The sequence below is a fragment of the Vulpes vulpes genome, chromosome 13 (assembly GCF_048418805.1).
Source record: "Vulpes vulpes isolate BD-2025 chromosome 13, VulVul3, whole genome shotgun sequence".
NCBI classification, from domain to species: domain Eukaryota; kingdom Metazoa; phylum Chordata; class Mammalia; order Carnivora; family Canidae; genus Vulpes; species Vulpes vulpes.
Genome location: NC_132792.1, coordinates 138,612,487 through 138,631,296, shown reverse-complemented (window position 1 = coordinate 138,631,296; position 18,810 = coordinate 138,612,487). Strand labels below are relative to the sequence as shown.

Sequence of the window (18,810 nt, the reverse complement as noted above, 5' to 3'; positions counted from 1 at the left end):
CTCTTACCTTCGCCCCTGACCCGGCTGGAAACCTGGCACAGCTAGCAGAGAAACTGAAGCTGTCAGACCCCTTGGTTGTAGAGAGACGCCGTGGAGACAGGGACCTGGAGCCAGACTGGCTGGTGAAGCTGCGCAGGCGGTGCAAGGAGCTAACGGTGAGTGGGCTGGATCCGGGCCAGGGGCTGAGACCTTTGTTTCTCTCTTTGCTTCCCCTAGGACCCGGTAGCCAGGCACTGACCTTGGCAAATCCCCAACCCTGTGGTGAGCCGTGAAGTCCCCCTGCACCCACGAGGCACAGGTTGACCTGGGAAGGGATGGCACTCAGCCTCCCAGCCACTGCTCCCCTGACTCTGGTGGAAATGGTTTCCTGTGTCTGCCTGTGACGCCCTGGGGCCCTCTTGCCGATCTCCCTTGCCACCCTTCTCTGTGGTCCTGGAAGATGCATTTTATGACCATTAAAGCTTTCATCTCTCTGTTAGGAACAATGGATCACAGTGGACCTGTGTCACTTTCATGTAATGTAGGGCAATTGCTTAAAAGATTTCCAGGCCTTTCGTTTTTGTTCTGACAAGTGCAAAAGCTGCTGGCAGTAATTGTAACATAATTGGAACAGGGCTACCTCCATTCTCTTTCTGCCACCGTCTCTAAAGACAGGACAGGGTGGCCTGACTCCCACCATGCCCCGTGCACATGGGACCCTGGGCCCCACAATTTGATCCCTTCCACTTTCCCTTTCTTGGGGAGACGATGGATGGCGTTGGTTTCCTGGTCCCTGCCAGCTCTGAGCAGGGCTGAGGCCTGGCTCCTGCTCTTGTGCCTCACCCAAGAGCTCTCGGCAATCAGGTGAGGCTCCCCTACCTCACCACTCCCTCTGAAGTTTCCTTTGGGCTTAGTTTTTTTTTTTTTTTTTTTTAAAGGTTTTTACTTATTTATGAGAGAGAGGGAGAGCACACATAGGCAGGGGGAGAGGGAGAAGCAGACTCCCCACTGAGCAGGGAGCTCAATGCAGGTTTCGATCCCAGGATTCTGGGATCATGACCCGAGCCAAAGGCAAACACTTAACCAACTGAGCCACCAAGGTGCTCCTTGGGCTTAATTTTTAAACCATTGTTCCCTGTTCTTGCTTTTCTTTGTGTGGCTTAAAGAGATTTTACTTTATTTCGAATAGCACAAGGTAACAGGAGATGCTGCGGATCCTCATTTTGCTCACTCAGACACTTCGGGAGCCAGAGAAACAGCAGGTACCTGTGCCAATGACCTGACGTGTGAAGGGCTGACCCTCAGGACCTGATCATACGAGACACAGAAATGAGAAAACACTCGCCTTGCCCTCCCTGGAGCACGGCCTTGCCCTCCCTGGAGCACGGCCTTGCCCATATAAATCTGATCGGTTGGTCCAGGCACCTTCTTTCCCTACAGCTCTGGCCCGCATCAGGCATCCTGACCCTTTGAAGTTCCCTCATTATGGGAGTTTCTGCCTCACGTTCAGGCTTTCACACTCATTGTAGCGTGTTGTGATCTCACGGTTTCGCCAGCCCTAGTAGCTTCTTCCCAGCTGAATGTATTTCTTGAGGCCACAGATGGTGGATGTGGATTGTTCATACTTCATGTAGGTGTTGAGGACATAGGAAGATTGATTTTGAGCTATCATTTTTGAGTTTTGAGCATTCAGTTTCTACACACAGGCACCATACATTTCACGATGTTTTCTTTTTTTTTTTTTTTTTTTAAGATTTTATTTATTTATTCATGAGAGACGCAGAGAAAGAGAGAGAGAGAAAGGCAGAGACACAGGCAGAGGGAGAAGCAGGCTCTATGCAGGCAGCCTGATGCGGGACTTGATCCCAGGTCACCAGGATCACACCCTGGACTGAAGGCAGGCGCTAAACCGCTGAGCCACACAGGGATTCCCCCATTTCACGATGTTTTCAACACATCCCTCCTTTCCCTTCAGGCTCCTTCTGGGCATTGGGTTGGGGAGAAAGTATTACCCCCAGATGGTTCTGTGCCCAGCTACCCCCTTCCTATGGTGGGGTCAGGACAGGGTTTCATCTCTTTACTTCTAGCCCTTTCCCACCCTTTAGCACTTCCTTCACGGGTGAGCAAGGGGAGGGCAAAGAAGGCAGGCCTTGGTTTCTGTTTCTCGACTTTGCTGCTCTGTCATGGAACCTGTGAAGGTCAGGACTGGAAGGGAACCAGGCTGGGAGTTTTTGAATGATGTTTCTCCTAGGAAGCAGCTATGTCTCTTATCACCCAGTTGAGCATGTGGGTCAGCAGCACCCCAGCCCCGTGACCTTGGGCCGATCACAGCCCGTGTCTAGACCACGGTCCATCTCATAGGCCACATGGAGGAATGCAGCCACGCTCGCTTCCAGGGCCAATGCTCCAACTCTTTAAAAGCAAGCCCATCATGTCTGTGGTCTGATTCAGGTTTTAACTGGAAGCTATGTTTCAGACACCCAAATCCGTTAGGAAATCCTTTTTTAAAAATATTTTTTTATTCATGAAAGAGAGAGAGAGAGAGGCAGAGACACAGGAGGAGGGAGAAGCAGGCTGCCTGCAAGGAGCCTGATGACCAGAACCCTGGGATCATGACCTGAGCCAAAAGCAGATGCTCAACCACTGAGCCACCCAGGCATCCCAGGAAATCCTTTAAAGGAGAAAGCTTATCCAAAGAGTGTGGTGTTAAATGAGGCGATACTATCTCTTCTCCCAATATGCTTGTTTAAGGCTTGGAGATCATACACGGTAGTGAGGGAAATCATTTTGTAAACTCTAAGTCATAAGCAGTGAGAGATGTTACATCACACTCATGGCAGCCACATCAAGCGGGCTATCTCTGTGACTTCTTTCCAAAGGGGGCATGGGCAGGAATGGTCCTGGTGTGATGGGTCCATTCTGATGCCACATTGCAGGTCTCAGTTCCTCCTTTTGCTCTATGTCCTCAGAAAGCACTTTCTACCATGATCTTTCGGGACATCCAAGCGACTCAGAAGCCCTTGGGGACGGCTCAGCCTTGTGGCCAACACTGGAGCAGATGGGCCCAGCCCAGCCCAGCCCACAGCAGCCCTTTCTCTACCAGCCCGGCTCCCACCCAGCAGGAGGAAGTGTGGGGCAGATGGGTGTCCCAGTGCCTCTTTACTCGGTTGCCGGGACCAGTGGTAGCCTGGCAGAGGTAGTAACTCCTGGAGTAGGAACCTGGGAGGAAACCCAGCAGATGCACCCACCCCCTGGTAAGAGCTGTCAGGAAGGCTGGAAACCTGGGGGCGGGGGGGGGGGGTGCGCTTTGAGGGGAGGAAGGAGAAGAGAGAGGTGGGGTCAGAGCCGATAAGCCCTGAATGGTGGGTGCGGCCCCACGGAGGGCCTACTACTCAGCAGGCCTGGGGCTGGTACTTTGCATGCCCCGGAGGGACATTGTTTCCTTCCTTTGTGGTCTGTCCACTGGGAAAGCATAACAAGGCCAACAATAGTTACTGTCCCTCCTCTCAATGCAGAGTCCTTAGAAGAGAGGAAGGAGAATGACAGGGACATGAAGCTGTCATACTGCACCTGAGAGCTCACTGTCAGGGGTTGCTAGCAGAGACCCACTCTTCCGTCCTGCCCCCAAATGAGGTGATGGGAGACAGAGGGGCTTGATGTCAGGGCCCTGATGAGCAGGGCTGAGTGATACCAGGGGAGTGCTGGCAACCAAACAGGAGGATTAGATCTTAGACCTTCTAAGATAATGTCCTGTCCAGGACAGGAGGCTCAAATGGAGGGGAAGGTCAGGAGGATCCCTGTGATCTAGATCCGTGTGGCCCTGGTTTCCAGGATTCTGAAGGAATGGACTTGGTTCTAAGTAGAGGTCAGGTGACCAGCATGCCTTGGGGCGGCTGGGATCGAGAGGGTTGTGCATGTGGACTTGGCGTTTACGTGACCCACTCGGGATCATGGGCTTGGACCTCCAGCTACTTTGCGATTAGAAAAGCTGACTGCGTCCCCTTCCTTCCTCAGGTTAGAAGGAAAAAGCACAAGCTCCAATCACTGTATTTGTTTGTGTTTTGTGTCATAGTAGAGAACACGGTATCTCAAGGAAGTTTCCAGCATCCTGATGGTCAAAGGGTCGTTTCCAAACCGCAGGTGAGAGGACAAAGCACAGCGGATGCCAGTGCCTACTCTGATGCTTCAGGCTTTCTCCAGTGGCCCAGACTTCTTAGCCTTCCTCCACCTGGCTCTAGCTGTCCCTTCCACACTGCACCTTGTTTCTTCTTGTTTCTTTCTATGCCACATCTTGGTGGTGGGAAGGGGGGCCATGTTCTTGTTCATATTCAATCCTACCAGCCAGTGTCCATGGGGCGAGGGGCGGCAAGGCTGAGTTTCCTTTTGGCCTTAGAGACCTCTCATATCCACTCCTCACCTTGCACCAGGCCCCACCACGCCCCGCCCTGTCATGGGAGACTCTGGATGTTTATGTCTTTATTGTAATTTTTACCTCACTGTTTTCTCAAGAAGGATCAATGGCAGCTGTGTCTTTTCTCCTCAGTTAGGCTAGAAGGCCGTGGAGGATGTGGCTCTGTCTCACTGATCAGGCTAGCAGCTTCCCAATGGATGCACCCTTCTGCCAACAATGGGTATTTGAGCTTTGCCTGGCTTGAAGGGTGCATTGTATACCTTTGATCACATAAATAGTGGCCACTTTGTATACATGTCTCAAGTAGTAGGTGCTGCAGGACCTCAAAAACTTCCATGCTTTCCTTGTTTTTTCTGACTGAAAAAGTAGTACATTATTGTTATAAAAAACTTAAAAAAGAAAAAGCATCATAAATAATCACATATCACTCATGTTTCTAAATGTGTATATAAAATTTTATTTCATTTTTTTAACACTATTAAATGAGGTTTTCCATATCATTCATAAATGATTTTTAGTTATTTTTTTATTTATTTTTCAAATTAATTCTTTTTATTTTATTTATTTGAGAGAGTGAGAGCAAGCGAGCACACGAGCAGAGGGCAGAGGGCAGAGGGCAGAGGCAGAGGGAGAAGAAACAGGCTCCCTACTGAGCAGGGAGCCCAACGTGAGGCTCAATCCCAGGAACCTGGAATTACAACCTGAGCCAAAGGCAGATGCTTAACTGAAGGCAGAGTCACCCAGGTGCCCCACAAATGATTTTTAATATTGATAGATAAAGTCCATTGTGTGAAAGCACCATCATCCATCCATCCATTCATTCATTCATTCACAAATCCCAAGTTCCTACAACGAATGTCCCCAGCATGATCCCTGGGGACACCCAAAAACCAGACCAAGCTTGCTCTCATGCCCTTCTGTTTAGTGAAGTTGATGGCAAATAAACAACTGTGTGCATGCAAGGTTTTACTTTAGATGGGGTGGCCAGGGAAGGTACCCCTGGGGAGGCCTTGATCAGAGGTCAGAATGAGGGCAGACAAGAGCCAGGGGAATGGGCATGTGAGGTGGAGGGAATAGCAACAGCACAGGCCCTGAATGGGACCGACTTGGTGCAGGGAGGAAAGAGCAAGGGACCCATTGTGTGTAGAAAGTGGGGAGAGTGGGCTGAGAAGCAAGGCCAGAGCTGTAGAGAGAGGCCGGATCACACAGGGCTTCCTAGGCCTCAGTGAGGAGCTCCAGGTTTCGTTCATCATTCCCACATGGTTAAACATTTCAAGTGTGTCTCTCTTCCTTTTCTCTCTTTCCTCCTCTCTCTGTGAATTCCCTTCCCTTCCCCTCGTGTATAAAACCCAGTGGTGGGCATTCTAGTGATGGACGCGCAAGCCTTGTCTATTTCTTGAATTATGCAACCAGGAAAAATTCCTAGAAGGAGAGTCCGACTGCTTAGGTTTGGATCCTCGCTCTGCCATGTACTGGCTGTGTGGCCTCAGACAGGTTGTTTAATCCGTCTGTGTCTTAGTTTTCTCATATGTAAAATAGGATGATAATAACCCACCACACAGGACTGTTGTAAGGATTAAATGAATCACTCTACATAAAGTGCTTAGAATAGAATTTACTACACATTAAGTGCTAGACTCAAAAATTGAAGCTTTTTCAATTTTTTGGGAAAGTATTTTCCAAAGGTTGTACCGATTATGCTTTTTAAAAAAAAATATAAAATGTAAATATACTAACATTTACATCACACAAATATCGTGTGATTCTGCATATAGGAGGTACCTAAAAGAGGCAAGTTCATGGACAGAAAGAGTAGAGATTACTAGGGGTTTCTGAGGAGGAAAAATGAAGAGTTAGTGTTTAGTGGGCACAGAGTTTCTGTTGAGGTCAATTAAATGTTCTGGAAATGGAGATTAGTGGTGGTTATACAACATTGTGAATGTACTAATGCCACTGAATTATACACTTAAAGATGGTTAAATTGGTGAATTTTATGCTATATATATTTTACCACACACACAAATCTAAAGGCCCATGGGCATATTTTGCTTCCCACTGGTGCATTTTGCAGTTGATCGTGAACAATTTCTCTGGGAATGAGCTCTAGGATGAGTTAGGGTCGGTGGTTGGGTGTGTGGATCCCTATGGGGTGTTTCCTATCTCACCTCTTCTCCACCAGGAGCCTTCCACATCCTCTGCTCCAGGCCTCAGCACAGTTCTGGAATGCTAACGCGGGGAGGTAACACTGGCCTAAAAGCCCATCAGATTAGGGATGACACAAGGACTGGGATTGGGTTCTGGCCTTGTCTTGAGGCCTTCAGCACATTATTTTGCAGAGCTAAGCCCTCTTTCCTCATCAGTAAAATGTGATCCTGTAAGGCCATCCCACAGATTAACTGAGTGGGGCTGGTGACAGAGAACATGTGACTTGCCTTCATAACCTGTCAAGTGCCATAAAAACGTTAGTTCTTATTTTCTTTAACTCCAGGAGCCACTGATTCCCAGATCACGAAATACTTCTGAGAGTTCCACTTCTTCAGTCAAGGAGGAGGAGGAGGAGTCTTCCGATGAGGCAGATAAAAAATCTTCCCAAAACCCGACACAGAAAGGAAAGCTAGGAGATGTGAAAGAGAACACAAAGGTGGAGGGTCTCGTTCTGTTGCCGCTGTTCCCTTTCCAAATGGTGGTGGTGGGGTGGGTAGGGTTGGGAATCTGGGCTTTGGCTGGGCCTCCACCGTCATACTGGAGTGGGCCTGTCTCCTAGTCAGTGGGAGAAGCACACCTGGAGGCCCTAAATCTCCTTCTTTCCCTTCCAGAGCTCAGGGTTTGGCTGGTTCAGCTGGTTTCGCTCGAAGCCCACCAACAACGCATCTAGCTCTGGAGAAGACTCATCCGACAGTCCCAACTCTGAGGTAAGTGTGAGGGTGTGAGGGCAAGGACTCTTCCTCACTTGTGGGCCCTTTGGAGGAAGTTTCCTCAGAACCTCTGAGGCCCCGAGCTGGCATCTGGCAATCGGCAAAGGCCAGCTGGGTCTTAAAAATCAGGATGGAGAATATTAATTTTAGGAGGCCAGTAGTTGATTATTGAGTAGAAGAGTGGCACTAGAGTTTTGGGGTGGCAAGTGGAGTTTCGGGGTGAGTACCCAGCAGCAAGGTCAGAGGTTGAGGCAGCAGTTGTGGGCACTGTGGGAATAGGGGCAGCCGGCATTTGGTAACAGTCAGTACCCCTAACACGGCCTGTCTTTCTCCACTATGCAGGAGACCTCCAGAGCATCTTCTCCCCCTGAGGCTGGCCCCGGCCTCTCACTGACCTCTCTCCCAGCGCCCCAGTCTCTGCCAGGCACCAGCACCTTGTCTGGGGCCACAGGTAACACCAACCTCATGTCCTTTGGGCTGTCTGTGGGCTCCCTCTGCTCCTCAGGTATTGGGGGTGCCTTCTAGAAGTGGAGCCTCCTCCGCCCTGAGCAGTGAAAACGGCTCTGTCTGACTCATTGCTTTCTAGGCGAGGGTGAAGTCGGAGGATCAGCATCCAGTGCGGGAGCAGCCGAGGGCACTGGGAGTGGAGGCCTGTCTGGGCCTGAGGTGAGCAGCCCACAGGCTGGAGCCTGGGGCCCAACCAGATGCCTGTGTGTGCCAGGACTGAATATTCAATGTGGGCTGGAGGTGCCATCCTATGAGGGACTCATGGGGAACTGGAGAAAGCTTCTGTAGTAGTCCGCCAGGGCCATCATGACGAAATGTCACAGACTACAGCTTAAACAAAGTTATTTCCTCACAGCTCTGGAGGCTGGAAGTCTGAGGCAGGGGTTGGCAGGGTTAGTTTCTCCTGAGGCCCCTTTCCTCGGCTTATAGATGGCCATGGTTTTCACATGGTTTTCCCTCTGTGTGCACCTGTGTCCAAATTTCCTCTTCTTATGAGGACACCTGTCATAATGACTTAGGGCCCTAGTGACCTCATTTTACCTTAATAACCTCTTTATTTAAAAAATTTTTTTTCAAGGTTTTAAAGTAATCTTTACACCCAATGTGGGGCTTGAACTTACAACCCTGAGATTAAGAGTCACATGCTCTACTGATTGAGCCAGCTGGGTGCCCCCTTAATCACCTCCTTAAAGACGCTACCTCCAAATACATTCGGGAGTACTGGGGTTACAATTTCAACATAGGAAGTTTCAAGGAGACATAATGTAGCCCATAATGACTTCTCCAGGTGAAGTCTAGAGAATTGCCTCTTTCCCTGTCCCAGAGTTCACCAGTGTCTTTGGCAAGGACTGTAAAAAGTTCTTGATGAATTGTCCACATGGTATGGATTTCATGCCGACTGCCAGGAAAACATTTTTATTTTCTTATGGTTGGGTTAGAGCACTCTTGTAGTATTTTAGGCCTTTCAGAGAATATGATACTACTTTTTATGATGCTACCAATATAACTGTGGCTTTTTCTTCTTCTGAGCTTTAGGCATTGCCTCTGCATTGCCTCTGCATCGCCACCCCAGACCCAGGGGTTGGCGGTGTCCACTTGAATCATGTTTGTTTGCTTAAATTCCCCAAGGTCTATCAAGAAACCCTTTTCATCTGCATCCCTTGACCAAAGTTAACGCTCAGGGAAGCCCTTGATGTTCTGGAATCAGAAGCGGTGATTGATAGGGTTTTTCTATTATTTTCCATCACAGGCTGTTTCCTCTGAGCTTTATTTCAACCCTGGTGTTCTGCTTCCCCCAACCCCTTTGAAAGGAAGCGTTCCTCTCTACAACCCATCTCAGGTACCCCAGGTAAGGGATCCCTGAAGGAGAGAGGTTAGGAGTACAAATTTTGGATGAAGGCGATCCAAGGTTTCAATCCTAGTTTGCCACTTACTGTATGTGGGCTCTTGAGCAATCACTTACCGTCTGTAAGACTCAGTTTCTACATCTGGAAAGTGGGGTAGGCAGTAGCTACTTCAAAGTGTAGGTGTGAGGATTAAATGGGAGCATGTGTGTGAAGGGCCTCACACACACAGAAAATGCTCAATGTCACTTATTAATACCACTCTTGCCCTTTCACAGGTCTTGAGTCTTTGAGAGACACATAAGTATTGGTACCAATGGTGTGGAGATACCATCACTCCATCCTGGGGGTGAGGGGATCATTGCAAACTTTGAGAAAAGCTACACTTCCTGCTCTTCAGTGACTTGGGGCAGACTGACTGCTCTCATGTACTCATTTGGCCTCTCCTCTTCATAAAATAGAATTTCTTTTGCCATATTTAAGAGGTGAAGGTGTTGGGTGAAAGTAAATAATTAGAATATCACTACAGGAAGCCAAATGCAGCTTGAGTGTTCTAGACTCAGGATGCCCTAACTCAGTCCAACCAGCCAGCCCTAGATGGAGTCCTTCTTGGGGCTAAAATCTCATGCAACATTTGTTCTGTTCCAGCTCTCCATGGCTACCAGCCTGAACCGACCGAATCGCCTAGCTCAGCGCCGCTATCCAACCCAGACATGATGAGAATGGTCACCCATCCCAGGCTGGTCTCCTTCCTTGATCTGCAGCCCCTCTGCCATATTGGGCCCCCCAAAAGGGTCATGCTGGCCTATTGCCTCTACTAGGACAGGGTCTTCCAGGACACAGCTCAGTCCAGTCTCTTAACATTAGCTTCAGAATGATGGCTGGTACTACACGGGCTGGATGGAAAAGCTGGGTAGAACAGCAGACTGGAGGGGAGCAGAATGCCATGGTGGGAGTATTCAGGGTGACAGCCTCAGATCCTCAGGAAAGTCAAGCCTAAGAACCCCTCAGCTGGAATCAATGATAACCCACTGGGCTCTGTGGCAGGCAATTATTCGGGGGAGGTGCCCAGAGCAATTTCCATGACTAACGTTGACACATTCCTCAATCTTAGTTCTAGACCAATTCACGGCTCTAGTTAGCAAAGTTTATATACTGAAACTTGATTATTGCTTCCCGTCAGAACTCCCTCCTCAGTGACATTTCAGCAGTTTCCCTCTTGGTCCTAGTTTTGTGCACATTTTTATGTGCTTCAGATTAATTATATTTCTCTCACTTTCTTAGCTGGTCCTATTTTTTCACATTCTGGCATCTGGCTATCAAGTTAGATTGCTGTAGGCATCATATTGTCATGGTAACTACCGAACCTAATGATGCAGATGGATGGAACATCAGTATAATAAATGATGGGAAATGTTTCCTAAAAATTCACCCCTTCCTTAAGAGAGGAGGAGGAGTGCCTGATAGTGTTAATACCACCCTTCCTACCTCAGGCTTTTGCAAATGGATGTTTGGAGGGTCAGTGCAGCCAGAGGGAGGAGGGGGACATCTTGGAAATTTCCAGTTCTCTTTTCAAACCCAAAATAGGGATGACTCTTGCTGTTTGTCAGATTTGCTGCAAATTGCTCCTCACAAAGAACATTTTTTTTCTATCTGTAATTGTACATACAGGTTTTGTACTCTAATGTACTACAGTTCTGATGTGGATAGCGATTAAAACAGATGATTTTATAGCAAATGCTTGTCTCTGGCTGATTTTTGCAGAGGGAGAGAGCACACTGAACACACTCTTCCCTGAAGTGCTTCTAATAACGGTTTCATTGTGTGATAAGGTGCGTGCAGCTGGAAAGAGCCCTTTGTTAATGGAGAATCTGGGGACTGATCCTCTTAACTTCCAAGTCTACTCTAATGTTATTTTTTCAATTTAGAAAATATGGACAAAAGCGCCTCTGATGCAAATCAGTCACTCCATTAACTAAATACTGCATTTTCTGTTCTCTGAAAAGTTTATTCGTCTCTCAGATTAAATTAGGAAATGTATGCATAAGTGTTTTTTGGACCAAGAAGGCCCTCGGTAAATGCCGTTTCCTTACTTCCCCTAAAAGACAGCTGCTCCTGCCATTTGGTGTGCTGACATCCAGTGGTGGCATGATGGTGGCAGCGTGTGAGTTTCAGAGGAACCAAGTGGTTTCAACTTGGATCTCAGTGGATTCACAGTTCATCTCGTAACCTTGAGCAAGGTTATGTAACTGTCCTGTGGTTTAGTTCCCTCAACTATAAAATGAGGATGCTAATTACGATAGTAGGATAGTCCCTACCACGTAGGGACATCCAAGAATTAGTCAAAGTCTTAGAAAAGCACCTGCTACATGCTACCACTAGATGAGGGTTTTTCTTTCTTTCTTTCTTTCTTTCTTTCTTTCTTTCTTTTTTATTTATCTGAGAGAGAGAGTACATAAGGGAGCACAAGCAGGGGGAGCAGCTGCTGGAGAGGGGGAAGCAGACTCCCCACTGGACAGGGAGCCCAATTCAGGACTTGATCCCAGGACCCTGAGATCATGACCTGAGCCCAAGGCAGCTGCTTCACTGACTGAGCCACCCAGGTGCCTCTATATATACAAATGTTCTTAAAAAATTATTAGTAAACAACCTAATAGGTACAGTATAGACTGCCTTGTTGCCTACCAAATTAAACTCTGGGTCTTTCATTCACAGTATAGGTAATGGAACAGTAATTTAAAACTACTTCTTGGGGCACCTGGGTGGCTCAGTCAGTTGAGCGTCAGACTCTTGGTTTGGGCTCAGGTCATGATCTCAGGGTTGAGCCGTGCATCAGGTTCTGTGCTCTGTGGGAAGTTTGCTTGAGAGTCTCTCTCCTCCCTTTGTTCCCCTCTCTGCTCACAGGCACTCTCTACTAAATAAATAAATCTAAAAAAAAAAAATCCCTACTTTTCAATAGGTGTCCTTATTACCAAGCTACTTTCTCTTCCTGCATCTTATCTGCCACCAATGCTAAGTCATGTGGCTTAGTGCCCCTGGGAACAATGACAGAAGGTCAACCCCATAAAAAGAACCTCTTTAGAGGAGAGTGAGGACCAAAGAGGAAGGCAAAGAATCAGATGCCTGGGTACTCACTTCCTCCTCCCATTGGAATAATTCCTGCAAAATCAATGACTGAAGCATCACCAGAGCCAGCGCTGAGCTGAGTTACTTCCTAGGCAAAGGGATATGCAGCAGTGAACAATGTTTCTGAGGGCAACTCAGGGGGCTTTATGCACTAGAAAGGGAGGAGGTCATGATATTTATGCTAATTCTCGATTGACAGCTCGTGCTCTGCAAAGTCAGGCACATCCATTAATCTGTATATGGTTGGCTAAAACAAGTCCTGTTGCTCCTTGGGCAGGAGACAGCCCTCAGCTGGGTGCAGGAAGGTCTGATGAACCGGTCACTCAGAGTTCTTGGTTGTTTATCAGCTTTTTTTAGTCGTGGTGATGGTGGTGAGTTTGCTAAAGGTCCTGATCGTTTTACAGCTTCAGCTGGCAAAAGCCAGTTGTGAACAAAAGTGAGTGCAGCTGTGAGCAGGTAGCATTTGGTTTTCTTTAGAAGGTGAAAGCTTGGGGGGAGCAGAGCAGGTTGTGAGCAGAGCTGCTGGGATGGGGAGCCTGAGAGCACGGGGCTTGGGGTCCCTCCCTCATCCTCAGGGAAGGCCACCTGGCCAGCCGGCCTGGAGGAGCAGTGGGCCTGGCAACCTCCAATGTGGCTGGAGAGTCATGGCAGCTTGGCCTCTGGGATGGCCCTGGCCTGAGACAGAGCTGCTAGCTCCCTGCAGCCTGGTGTACGTGGATGCCTGCAGAGAATGACTGCGCAGTGTCCCTAAGGGTCACGGGGAGCCAGTTGTACCCCAGCAGATCCAGGTCGGGGCTGGGCCAGAGCAGCCACCCGCGCCCTGTCAGCCGTAGGCCTGCTTTCCCACCACAGGGAGCCATGTGGGGAGAGAGAACAAGCCGAATTCTCTAAGGGAAGCCTTTACCAACAGACACTGCTTGAAAGAGAAGAGCCTGAGACATTATCAGTTGGCAAGTTTGTTTTCTCCTCCTCTTCAATGGGGTGTGAGCTTGGAGGAAGAAACGGAGAACAAAGATGCTACATCTGCCTTAAACTGAGTGGTGAGATGTGCAAACTTGAGATCCTGGAATATACGTATAATTTAATATTTATATGAAAACACTTAAACTTAATGTTCGGTAATTTGGAAGAGAACAAACCATTAAATTCCATTTACGTGTCTTTATCACATATCACCATTCCAGGCTTCCGTCTAATCCCCTTATATGGCTGTAAAATTGCAAACCAGTCCAGCTTCCGCAGCCACCTATACATCCTCCCCTTTCAGCCTTAACTCAAGCTTCAGGTTGCTCAGGATCAAAGCCTCTGGCTGCAAGCGTTTCTTCCCCCTGGAAGTCTTTTTTTTTTTTTCCTCTTTGCTCTCTTCCTCTGGGTAACCAAGACGGAGAGCAAGAGACTGCATCCACCTCTTCACTAAAATCAGAATATTTTCTTCCCAAGAGGAAATATGCAAAACTGTCTACTGCTTGAAGAGAACAATAGGTATGTAATTAGGGTCTGGGCACTCACAGAAGTTCTCCGGGAGAGTGGAAGGGAAGAGACTTTTCTCCTCTTCTGTTTGCCATCGTAAGCTGGAAATTGCAAAGAGGGTGATCTGCACACCTAGGATGCTTGGGCACTCACCTGAGTTGGCCACTAAACGTGGTCCCCAGCGCAGGCGGCTCTCGTGAGTACTTGAACAAGGCATCATCCTTTCGGGGTCCTCCAGAAATGGTTTCATAATGAGATGTGAAGTTATTTTGAGTGAGGATTAACAGCGTATTAAAATGTTTTATTACAATCTCGCTAAGTAGAGGAATCTGCTTTCCGTACTTTCTTCCTTTTTGTATGAATCTCCAGGTAATAGCTCTTCACCGGAACTAGGTGAGCAGCAGCCCAACTGGACTGACCTAATGCTTGTTCCTTGAGAGTGAGGTGCTTTCCTGGTCTTTATCTATCTTAAGAGCCGATTAAGTATCCAATTTTTAAAGAATCCCAAGATAGGGGGATTCCACGGCTGCCCTTGAGGCAGCCCAGACTTTCACACCCTTGAACATTAGGAAATTATCCCTAATACTTTATGCCCAAATCACTCATGTGGCTCTTTAAGATACTCGGCTGGTCCTCAGCAGAGATAGGGAACAGCTGCTTCCTACCACCTGTGCCCAGAGCTCTTTCACATTCTGGAAGGCCATTAAATCCAGTCTGAGCTTATGAAATGAAGGTTCACAAAATGGGGTTTTCTTGCCTAAAATTGGGGATATAACTACCTAAAAGCTTGGAGTTTCCTGGTAGTTACAATGGCCAGGCATCCTGAATTCAATAATAGTAATAGTATTGGGTACTTACTTGCGTCAGGTACTGTGGTATGGATCCCACAAAGTGTCTAGTATTATTGTAACATATTATAGGTGGGGAATCTGGAAACTCCAGAGAAATTAAGCAATTTGTCCAAAGGCACACAGTTGTAAGGAGGGAACTGGGGTTAGAATCCAGGTAGTCTGAATCAAGTGCTCCGAATTTGGGTTTTTAGCCACATTGTCCCTGGACACACATACATACATTTATTTGCTCTATTATTCATCAAATATTAATTGAATGATGTTTCAGGCACTGTACTGCTTTCCCAACAAAATACTTTTGACACTTAAACTACTCATTGTCTACTGAGGGAGACAGACACATAGACATAGAAATTACTACATAATGTAAGAACTTTTACCCTTAAAAACATGTTCAAAGAACTTAGTACTTTGATATCCCTTAATAACGTAGGGGTTTCATCTATTGATATAACTTAGGGGCTTAAATGTAATATGTTCTAATTGTACCACCTTTCGTAGGCTAAGATCAAAGGTCAGTTCACTGCTTGTGTATAGGAGAGCAAATCTGTTAGCCAGGTTTTTTTTTTTTTAAGATTTTATTTATTTATTTGACAGGGAGAGAGAGAGCGCGCACGTGCGAGCGCCCCAAGTAGGGGGAGTAGCAGGCTCCTGGTTGAGCAGGGTGCCCCTCATGGGGCTCGACCCCAGGACCATGACCTGAGCTAAAAGCAGACACCCAACCGGCTGAGCCACCCAGGCACCCTGTTAGCCAAAGTTTAAAGTGGCACTTAGGGTAGGTGTGCAGGAAGTCTGAAGGAACAAGAGAAATAGTGCACTGGGATCACAAGGACCATGGAGCATTGGCATCTGAAAGAGAGAATCTGATTTAGACTTGCCAAGACTGTGGTATGGATCCCACAAAGTGTCTAGTATTATTGTAACATATTATAGGTGGGGAATCTGGAAACTCCAGAGAAATTAAGCAATTTGTCCAAAGGCAATTTGTCCAAAGAGTCCCCTCTGGCTTCTTCCTGCCCTTTGCAGGATTCTGAAGCAGGAAAAGACTGAGTATTGCAGGAGAACTCTGCAGAGAAGGCTGCCAGGTGGCGCATGTGTGTGATTTTGCATGTGGACATATACAGGGCACCATCCCGTGAAGATGCCTTCTCAATTTATCTCTTCACCTAGGCTCCACCCCCACCTTTGATTTCCTCTTCTTCACAATTATTGTTTACTCCCAAGAGAGGATTATTTAGAAGCTTCTTCATTACACATCATCCATGTGGCTGGTACTATGTAGATGCCCATGCAGTCCCACTTACTAGAATAGGATGTAACAGATCCTGTGTCAATAAATACAGGCATTTGGCTAGAAAATGTTAGCTAATTTTTTATGTTCCTGCAAACTGGGTTCTTGGAAATCTAAAGTCTTGACTTTTAAAACTTGTCTCTGAGTTCTAGGAGCCCATTTGGGAATGTAAAAGATGATCACTGTTTCTTGATTTAATTTTTCACCGTTCTTATGTTCTACAATCATAATTTAGGATCACAAGGAGACTTTGTTGTCCTGGAACAGAAATAATTCGAGTTTTGGGCTTCAAGGTTTCATTGCCATTTCTTTGGGTATTTAAATAAATACTCAAGAAGTAAAGAATTAAGCAGGGCCTCCTGGTTATGACTTCTTTTTAAAAATAGGAGACATCAGATTTATAGATTTATTTATTTATTTATTTATGTATTTATGTATGTATGTATGTATTTATTTATTTATTTATTTGAGACCCAGAGAGAGAGGCAGAGACACAGGGAGAAGCAGCTTCCCTATGGGGAGCCTCATGCAGGACTCGATCCTGGGACTCCAGGATCACAACCCGAGAAAAAGGCAGATGCTCAACCACTGAGCCACCCAGGCTAAGTGACCAAGGATATAAAAGTCATGACTTTTTAATGTAAGTTTTCAGCTTCTTCTCTTAGCGGTTGGCAACAACTCCTATCCTTCCTTCCCGTAGCCCACAGATGCTGTTTGCTATCCCGGTAACGTATGTCAGTTAATATCTTGAGTCAGGATCCTGCTGCATGTACTTCGTGGAACAGGTATATTGCCAACAAGTTACAGATACGCTGACATTTGCTAAATCGGTTTTTAAATGCACTAGAGTAGTTTGCAATTTAAAGGTAGTTGGTGTTACGCCACCTAAAATAAAGAATTATTTGCGAAGGAAACAATCACTCCCGACTTAACACTCTGTAGAGGCTGACTTTGTAGTCTTGGGGAAGGCATTGTAGCAAGCGTAGGAAGACTTTCAGTTCTGGGCTCACAACCCACTGGCTAAACTGGTGACTTGACATGAGTTAATTGAATTTCTCAACGTCCCCAAAATTCGTAGTCGAAAACTCTGATCACCCATCCGATGAACATTATTAAGGACTTCCCATGGGGTAGATAAATGAAAGTCAAGTACTAGCTCTCAGAATGCACAGGTGAGTTGGGAGGCTAAGTGACCAAGGATATCCCAGGATAATTGTTGCCTTAGGTGCTGTTGGTGTGTGGCTCTGATTCTGCCTCCCAGGGAGGTGATGGGGAAGGTTCTGGAAGAGGCAACTTTATCACGAAAAGACCCAGCCCAGAGAGGCTGATCAATTTTCCTAAGTCCCTTTAATTAAAGTTCTGATTTCCAGGCTGATGAGCTTTTCCTTTGAATATGAAAACATAATTTAAAATGTAAAGCTTTTTTGGGGGCACCTGGGTGGCTCAGTCTGTCTTCAGCTCAGGTCATGATCCCAGGGTCCTAAGATGAAGTCCCGCATGAGGCTCCCTCCTTTCCAGGGGAGCCTGCTTCTTCCTCTCCCTCTGCCTGCTGCTCCTCCTGCTTGTGCGCTCTCTCTCTCTCTCTCTCTCTCTGACTCGCTCCCTCCCTCTAAAATTAATAAAATCTTAAAAAATAAAATGGAAAGCTTTTTATTATTGCATTAGGGGTGTGTTTGTAATAATAAAAACAATAATAATATTTCATGCTAGGCATTGATGCAAGAGTGTAAGTTTACGTGTGTTTTTCATTAAATTCTCTTAACATACAATGAAGAGGGTATTTTGTAGAAATGAAGCACAGAGTTCCAATAACTTGTGTGTAACGTTGCACAGCAAGGATGGAGCTGGGAAAGCATTGTGCTTGGTGCCTCTTCTTTAATCCTTAAAACAACTCGAAGAGGTAGATTTATTAGCCTCACTTCCTAGGGGAGGAAGTAGAGCCTCAGAGGTTAGTAACTTCCTTGAGATCACACAGTTCTTGGAGGAGCTAGGATTTGAACCTAGGTCATCTGGCCCCAGAGCCAAGGCCCTTACCTCTTGTTTACTTAGTTTAAGATGCTTGTGCCTGTTTTGCAAACCCCAACAGGACTACTGAACCTTGTTCCCAGCCTCAGCCAGGGGGAATCTCTGTTCCTCCGTTTCCCATCTGCAACTGAGGGATATTACTCATTATCTTGTGTCTATTTTCTCCATTAGGCTTGAGACTTCTCAGGGACAGGTGAGTAACTTACTCATCTTTAGATTTCCTGCACCTTGCATAATGCATATATGCCTTATAAGGGCTCAAAATTCAAAATAGACCTGAATGAATAATTTCCCATCATGAGAACCTCAAAACTGTTTAAGAAAATACCCCCAAATGACTTCTGGCCTAGAGGTTGCTGTATGGGGGTCACCTTACTGTTTGAATATGATCCATCTCTTAATCTCTAGAAGCTGAGATAGGGCCCAGTATATAGTAAATGTAAAAAAGAAAAAAATCTGTGAATGAATGAATGGTTTTGTAGGGGAAGCCAGGGGCACAAATGAGAGGATCATTGCAGCTTTTGAGAAGCTGTCCACGGGAAAGATGATAGATGTTTGGAAGAGGGAGCCTGGCGCCCCTTGCAGAGACCCCCAGGCAGGCAGCCTTTGTGGCAGCTGACGGAAGAAAGGTGCCCCCGCCTGAGGTCAAGGCAAGTGATGTCCTGCATTTACAAATCCTCATTTGATCCTCAGGGGTGCATAATTTTGGCAGAAGCATTTCTTGGTTTTGAAAGCTACTTCACCCCTTTACAACCTGTGTAATTGCTGTTGGAATGCTTTGCCCCGGTAGTATCTTAATTAGGTCAGATATTATACCAAGGGCTTTAACTTAATCCTCCTGCATCTGCAATTCTAAGGTCCCATAATCTTGGCACTGCCAGGAAACATTCAC

At 46.7% G+C, this 18,810-nt stretch overlaps 1 protein-coding gene across 10 annotated transcripts in view; it reads left to right on the top strand.

The window, feature by feature from the left end:
• SEC16B (SEC16 homolog B, endoplasmic reticulum export factor) overlaps window positions 1-10,893 on the top strand; it is a 56,564-nt gene extending 45,671 nt beyond the window's left edge. For all 10 annotated transcript variants that reach the window (XM_072733099.1, XM_072733102.1, XM_026001242.2 and 7 more), the window contains 10 exons: window positions 42-155; window positions 1,169-1,241; window positions 2,949-3,233; window positions 4,052-4,119; window positions 6,879-7,031; window positions 7,207-7,302; window positions 7,648-7,756; window positions 7,892-7,971; window positions 9,062-9,160; window positions 9,804-10,893. In XM_072733099.1, the coding sequence (XP_072589200.1) occupies window positions 42-155; window positions 1,169-1,241; window positions 2,949-3,233; window positions 4,052-4,119; window positions 6,879-7,031; window positions 7,207-7,302; window positions 7,648-7,756; window positions 7,892-7,971; window positions 9,062-9,160; window positions 9,804-9,872 (1,146 nt within the window). In that variant the 3' untranslated portion in view covers window positions 9,873-10,893. The remainder of the gene's footprint in view (window positions 1-41; window positions 156-1,168; window positions 1,242-2,948; window positions 3,234-4,051; window positions 4,120-6,878; window positions 7,032-7,206; window positions 7,303-7,647; window positions 7,757-7,891; window positions 7,972-9,061; window positions 9,161-9,803) is intronic.
• Window positions 10,894-18,810: the final 7,917 nt, after the last annotated feature.